At 39.8% G+C, this 7,615-nt stretch overlaps 1 protein-coding gene across 1 annotated transcript in view; it reads right to left on the reverse strand.

The window, feature by feature from the left end:
* Window positions 1-7,615, reverse strand: part of ENPEP (glutamyl aminopeptidase) — a 37,243-nt gene that overhangs the window by 6,961 nt on the left and 22,667 nt on the right. The window contains exons 9-11 of the mRNA XM_010168363.2: window positions 6,350-6,415; window positions 4,966-5,117; window positions 880-959 (exon numbers count right to left, since the gene is read on the reverse strand). Of these exons, the coding sequence (XP_010166665.1) occupies window positions 880-959; window positions 4,966-5,117; window positions 6,350-6,415 (298 nt within the window). The remainder of the gene's footprint in view (window positions 1-879; window positions 960-4,965; window positions 5,118-6,349; window positions 6,416-7,615) is intronic.

Raw genomic sequence — 7,615 nt, forward strand, 5'->3', positions numbered from 1 at the left:
AATTTTTACAGATCTAGAAGTAAGCACCTAATCATGCATTTGCAGGCTTTGTCAAGTTAGTAGCCCCTTGCAGCCCACCATAATGTCATGTGGAAGTTAGAGAAGGAAAATTTCTTTGTGTTAATCTCTGTCTTGTATCATGACATAAGGCTTTTTTGGTTGCTTTTGCATGGATACTGAAAGCAACCAGGTTAAAAAAAAATCAGAACAGAAGACAAATTACATTTTAAATAGGTACCATTCAAACAAGTACAAGAAGAGAAGAGCTGATTGTGAAATTTCTGAAATTCCAACATGTGATGAAATTTAAAAACTCAAAAAGTCAGTAATTGTTTTCCCCCATTTTTGACCACCAGAGTTGTACAATGAGAAGTTCAGATTTGACTGCATAATAGAGCAATCATAGAAAATATCCCTGTAAGTACTTACTAATTCCTGAAATCAGCATTAGAAAACATGTTTAATCGTTTGTAGCTCTTTAAGTGAACTCAGATTGCCAGTTTACCATGCCACAGATGCTTTCACCAGCCTCCCACTTCACCTCTATCCTTAGACCTGACAAAGGGCATATCTAAATCCCATTGATTTTAATACATCATAATTAAGAGTATGCTTAGATGCTTCCTTGAATAGAACTAGATTTAAGCACATGCTTAAGCACTTTACTGAACTGGGCCTAAACTGACATAATGTGTATATAGGAGAAATAATAATCTTATTGCAGAAATGACTACTAACTTCAGCACAACCAAGCTGTGTGCTGGTTCCTGGACCTGAAAACTGGAAAGCAAGAAAGTTAATTCTGTATTTTATTTCTTGTTAAGGACAATTGAAAAGCTTTATATATTCATTACTCTTATAAGAGAAGGGGAAGTTTACCTGCAGAATCTGATGTGTTGTAGAAAGCATAATTTGTTGAACTCCCAAGTCTCCATTTCACTGGTATATTCCACTTGTAACTGAAATTATTTAAAGGAAAAAAAAAGAGAATCAAATGACATTTGAAACCAAATGCTAAAAATAAAATTCCACTGTATCTTTTTATTTGGCTTAATGTTTGCATCTTGTTTTATGAAGCCAACTGTGTGCTTATATACATATACATTTGCCAAATATCCCTTGTAACAAAACACAGCGTTTTACCAGTCACTGTTGTTTATATTGTAAAGATGCTTCTGTGCTATGATACTCTATTCAGGCAACAAAATGTCAGATATTGGTGTGGTATGATTAGGGCAGTCGTATTCCCTGAAAAGCAAAATAAAAAGCATGAAGTGTCTGAGCGTGTTCATGCCAGAGATAGGACAAGGGGCAACGGACACGAGCTGGAACACAGGAGGTTCCACTTAAATGTGAAGAAAAGCATCTTTACTGTGAGGGTGCCAGAGCACTGGAACAGGCTGCCCAGAGAGGTTGTGGAGTCTCCTTCTCTGGAGATGTTCAGAATCTGCCTGGATGCAGTTCTGTGCATCCTGCTCTAGGGGAACCTGCTTTGGCAGGAGGGTTGGACTAGATGATCTCCAGAGGTCCCTTCCAACCCCAGCCATTCTGTGATTCTGTGTAATAGCGGTAGCTTGTCTTAGTATATTTATTTATCAATAATTCTCAGAATGCATGTGGTGGACTGAGCAAGAGAGTGGACTAAGAGTTTGTCCAGTGTCTGATGTTCATGTATTAGTCAAGTTAATATGATGCTGTGTTAATTATGTGCCTAAAGTTAAGTCTGAAATATGCACAATTTATCTGGTTCCTTTTAAAAAAAAAAAAAGAAAAGAAGAATCACTGGAACTGCTAGGGCCATGTCCTTCTGAATGCCATCTTCACCTCCTGGTGACTCTGTATACTGGAGGGAGTAATAATGACCCATAATCAGGGAGAGATTACATGAATGAATTTCCACTGTGCTATATTGTGTAGCTTATTACCACAGCTCTGGAACACGCAGCCCTGCTAAGGAGTATCTTCATGTCATGTCAGATAATTTATCAGGGTACAAAGCAATTAATTTAGTAAAATACGATTATATGTGGATGGTGGGTGTCAGTGTCAGTGTTGATGTGTCTAGGTCTTTGTGCAGATACCAGTTAATCTTTGCAATGCTGACTTGAAATACAAGGTTAAGTTTTATTAAACCTTTTTTACAGATGAGAAAACTGAAAGAGCTTAAGCAACTACTGTGATACAGTCAGGAGGACCTGTTGCCTTTTCCATCTTATTTTCTTTCTCCAAGACAACCATAATTTCTCCATTCCTGGGAGCCAAACATAACCTTTCCTCTTGCTCTTCAATTCCTTGAATACCTTCAGTGGGTAGGTGCAGGCTCTTCAGTCCAGGCCATGCCCAGGACGAAGCTGAGATGTTTGGGCTGGGAGGGAGCCATGGCACAGCCTGGCCAAGAGCATGACCAGGAGATCAGGGAAGTAGGACAGCAGACCATGGTGTGAGCATACCTGCACAGCCACCTGCATAGGGCTGCTGAAATTGGTAAACCCTTTTGAGCAGTCAACTTCTGTTTCATGTTAGCATATTATAGTCCATCCCAGGGAGATTTTTCTTCCATCTTAAACTCCCTGGTGACACATGCTACAGGAAAACCTGATTTGTCTTTACAACCCTGGATTAAGTGAATGGTTATTAACTTCCAGAAAATACCAAAGTGAAGGCTGTGGTATCTCCTGCTGCCCCCAGGAAGAAAGATCAGCTACAGTTTTGTATCTTCTAAACATAAATGTCCTAACAGATTTATACACTTCTAGATTTTACTAGTTCTCTTATGGAGCTTACTGCCATGGACTTGAGAGAGGTTATTTTATGGCCAGAAGCCTGAGTTTTATGTTTTCCCAAGAGAAAGCCCATAAGAGATTTTTTTCCTTTTTTTTTTAAATCCTGGTTTTGTAAATGCATTTAATGAGGGAGATTTTTTTAATTTTTCTTTATATATGCCTGAGATTACATACATAAATAGTTTTCCTGAGCATAAGGTACAATAGCTGTGTCCTGTTAACTGAGGACATGTTCCTCACATGCTATGCTGTAGCTACATATTTGCCCAGCAGCACTATTTTAAGGGCATACGTTTTCCATTTATTTTGAGTGCCAGCATGCAGGAGAGGACTCTTTCAAGCCAAACAAGCTTGAAGCAAGCAGGCAGCTCAGGAGACTATCCCTGAAGGGTTCAGAGAATAAAGCAAACACGAGGCCTGGAGTTTTCACTGCTTAAATCAAAGCCCTGCACCTGGACATCTAAAAAACCAGTCCCATTTGGGGTAGGATCTTTCCAGGAGCTTCCTCATCCTTATCCGTGAGGATGGAAGGAGGAGGTATAGATTTTCAATGGATTGACTTTTAGGCAAGGGAGTTTGACCCAGGACAGACACTATCAGCATTATAATATGTATTATTGCATTTTATTTTATAATAATTTATAAAAACTACACATTCAGAAACAAATTCCCCTTTCACTTTGGGAATAGCAGAGGCAGTACAAAGCTCAGCATCTTGACAGGTTAAGGTAGGAACAGTGCTGAGATTTCTGCTTAGGAAATGACAAATGGCAATGTACTGTAAGTCTTGAAGTCACGCAAAAGTAGGATTTCTGAGTCTCCTAGGTCAGAGCATAGTGGAATATGTAAAAATTCTTAATGCAATTAAGTATTTTTGCCTAAATAATCTGTAACAGCCTTCAGATGGCACAGTGCTGTAGTTTGCAGCCTGCAAACTTTTCTGTCTATGTTGGGAGAAATACAAAGTTGCAAATATATGGGTAATTATCTTATCCCAACTCTTCTGATACCAATCCAAACTGCCAATACCATGGGCCTTCTCATTGCTCAATTTTTTTCTTTTTAATCAGAATGAAATAAAGTGCCCACATCTGTTTTTTGTTTGTTTGTTTGTTTGTTTTTTCCATTTTTCCTTGTTCTTGCTCTTTGTATTAAAATAACTAGTAGAAGCTAATGGAAAATTGCATTTGGGTAGATTTAGTTCTGGTTCATACAGGCAAGTTTTACTGGTTTAGTTGTACTGGGCTAGTTCAAGGAATGAAACTATCCTAATATGGGTTAACTGTAAGCTCTTTCACTGGAATATTAGCAAAGTTGTATTGCCTCAACATTGAGGCTGACTAAGAATACACACAGTGCCAGCGCTGAACAGTTATTTAGCTGGTTAATGCCATGGTGCAGCTGAGCTATTTTTCTGTGCAGGTCCACTAGCCCACAGGAAGGGTTCATTTCCCCTCAGGTTAGTCATCTGTTAATTAACAAATACACTCCTATGCAGTATCCCACCTGTCGAGAATAGGGTAGGTGAGTGTATGCAACTGTCTAGCCACATAAAAGCCCGAGATGTCTAACATTGACTAGGTAGCTAGCTTTTAGATGTCTGAAGTTAAGCAATACCATCTTGAGTTAACTAGGAAAAAATTGCTCTTGATGAGGATTAATAACATTTATACATGACTAGCTATTTTGCAGTAATTAATGTTTTTAAGATGTGTAGAGATTACCCTGTATTGTATGTGAAGATCTTGTGATGTATTATAGATCCTATACAATATAGGAACAGGAATAAACTATAGTGGTATAAAATACCTGGATCATGGTATCTGATTTCTGGAGAGAGACAATTTTGTGTCAGCTTTCCTTAGTCTGGCAGACTGTAATTTGCAGTGGTTCAACAGATGATTTGCAGTCATCTGGGCTGCTCAGAATCACAGGATCTTCTGAGAGACCCTGTCCAATTTTACTGTACTGTGTTTGAGAACGAGACCCTGAGACAAAGGGTTAATGTTGTCCTAAATCTGAAATAGCTGTATCTAACTTCCTGCTGGTTTCTTTTTAAAAACAAATGATGAGAGTAAGTTTAGCAAGAATGGGTATAACACTGCCTACATGCACGTCAGTTGGAGAGTATCTGTACAGTATTACTGCCTGTTTTGGATAGCTATTTACAGCAGGAACTTACCCAAAATCAGAAGGAGGATGAGAAGCATTTGCGTTGGGATCCAAGAGAAAACGTTTCTGTGTGAATACTGAATTACTTCCCATCTCCAAAACAGGGTAGCCCATCTGCCTAGTCCATGTGTCCATGACTTCCTTCACAGGTTTATTGCTTGCCTATGAATGATGGGAGAATGTTGCAGTGAAAAAGCAAATGCAGTTCAAAGAGAAAAAAAAAAAGAATATCTCTGATATTGAAAGGAAGAAGAGCACGAAGAGGCACAGGGAAGAGCAGGTTCAATACAAACAAAAAATGCTCCATTAAAACTTTTTATGGTGCCTGTCATTGAAAGAAGGAATGAGCTGGAAATCTAAACATGGACAGAGGGAATGAGAAGTATGTGAGCAGGAGACTGGCCACTAATATGGTCAAGAAATACCGAGGAGCCTTTGAGGCCCCTTGCATGCTCTAAGATATCTCAATTTTTTTCTGAGGAAACAACCAAATAGAACAGAAAGGACATAAAGAGACTTTTCAAAGCCAGAAGTCTCCTTACAGCATGCCCTGTTTTGGGTAAACTATTGTAAAATTTGATCCATGCTGTGGACCATGAACTTCTGTCCTAGAGACTAGAGCTGGAGAAAGCTGCTGCTGCCTCCCCAGGCTGCCACCTGTGAGGGAAGGGAGCTAGGTTCACTGTTTCCTTCTTCAGATGAGGTAGATGATATGAAGATGCAGAGCACCAGAGAGAGAGAGTAAGAAGAAGTCCTGCTGAGCCAGAAGAATTCTAGGACCAAGGAGTAGATGGGAACTTGGACGAAGACACAAAGTGCAACTTGGGCTGTGTGAGTGTCCACAGTGGTGGAAGGAAAGGAAGAGCCTGGTAGTACGCAGGTGGGCTTTCGTGGGTAATGACATAGATGGAAAGAAACAGCCCAGCCTCAAGGAAAAGGAAATATCAGAAAATGTGGTACTGGGAGTAACCCAACTGGGAGTCAGAAGCTAGAGACAGAGATAAGCACCAAAATTACTTGGTGAGAACTTTCAAACAGCTGAGTCTAGTTAGGGATAAGGGAGAGTCTGGGGGGTGTGTGTGTGGTGGATGAGGGGTGTTTTCACCCATTAAATGAGTTTGAGTTGCAGAGGGAATGTTTCAGTAGGAGGCTGGTTTTTATTTGTGTTTTTCATTCTTGTTTCTTATACCACTCCCATAGTCTTGTGCCGAAAAATGAGGAAATAGTAGATATTTGCTAGAAACAAGATGTGTTGGGATATACTGGGAGGCTGCCTAGTTTGTGATCTCTCATTGACAGAAGAGCTACAGAGTATAAAAAGTTTGGGAAACTGAAATCAATGGGCGAGATAGGAAACATTTATTTGCAAGGGTTCAGGTAGCTGCAACACATACCGCTTCTAGAGCTTCCCAAAATTGTTGTGTCTTGGCATTCTGGAAATGGTGTTTCTTCAAATATGCCTAGAGAGAGGTAGGAGACTGTGAAAATACTACCAGGTCTCTCTTCTTTGCCTATGAAAGCAACACACATATTCAAATAGGACCCATTGTACACAGTATCTGCCCATGGGTGGTAGTATTGTGAGTAGGAGGTTAAATGGATCAATATTCAGCTGATGAAGCTCCTTTGCTTTCCAATGTATCCTGTAATGCTAAAAGTCAGCACTTCCCAGTGTGACTTGTTGGTATGAAATACATTTATACTTCATGAGCTCTTTGTGTTTTGTTTGAATGGACATATCCTGTTGCAAATTTCTGTCTAATGTAAGAGGTTGTTTAGAAGGAGGAAGCTATTTCAGGAGATTTCACTAGCTGTGAACTTGTGTGGAAGTAGGAAAGTCTGTTCACCTCTAAGTAGTGATCAAAACGACTATTACAAGGAATTAAGGTATTCATCTAAGTGTTTGCACCTCCTAAACGTTATTCCTGTCCTGTGTCTTTGAGTGCTTTCCTACCCTGGATCTCTGGATCCTGGTGAAGTTTAGTCAATAGATGGTGCTGTTTGTTTCACTGCTAGCCACAGCTACCTACTTTAATGTTCTTGAAGGCTCTCAGTAAAGGGGAATTTATTAGTCTCTTGTGGACAAGGTGGCTGTATTTTCCCATCTTGTGGAACTGTGCTGATTGAATATTTGAAAGGAAAAATAAAGGAAAATACAACTTTCTTGTAGCAGCCCATAAATGTGCTCTCCAGGAGGAAGGGAGGAAAGAACAAATTTGTTAAATCTGCACTGTTAACTCTTAAGAGATGACAGATGTCAGTTCAAAGGACAGATAACCTTTATATTTCTGGGATGGCTCCTTTCTTCCATTTCTTTTTTTTTTCATAATTTTGTAGCATCATGTTTTTTCCTGCACAAGAAAAGACTATGAACTATGCAACATCTCTCTTTTCTATTCCCCGTTGCCTTGGCTCTCTAGGACTGGGTGCCACAGCATCAAGTCTCAGGGCCTGGATGAGCTTGTAAAATGTGTGTCCCTGCATAGCAGGCTTGGGTGAGTTGGGGGACTGTGGCCATATGAAGCTGCAGAGAATTGAATGAGGGATTCTAGCTAACAACATGATAACAGCAGGGTGGAGGAGGTTTCTCCACTAAAAGCTGTAATGAATTTAGGTCCTCACTGGCAGGCTATCAAATCTTCATGCAGTTCACATTCCTG

The sequence above is a fragment of the Antrostomus carolinensis genome, unplaced genomic scaffold (assembly GCF_000700745.2).
Source record: "Antrostomus carolinensis isolate BGI_N321 unplaced genomic scaffold, ASM70074v2 scaffold975, whole genome shotgun sequence".
In the NCBI taxonomy this organism is placed as follows: Eukaryota; Metazoa; Chordata; class Aves; order Caprimulgiformes; family Caprimulgidae; genus Antrostomus; species Antrostomus carolinensis.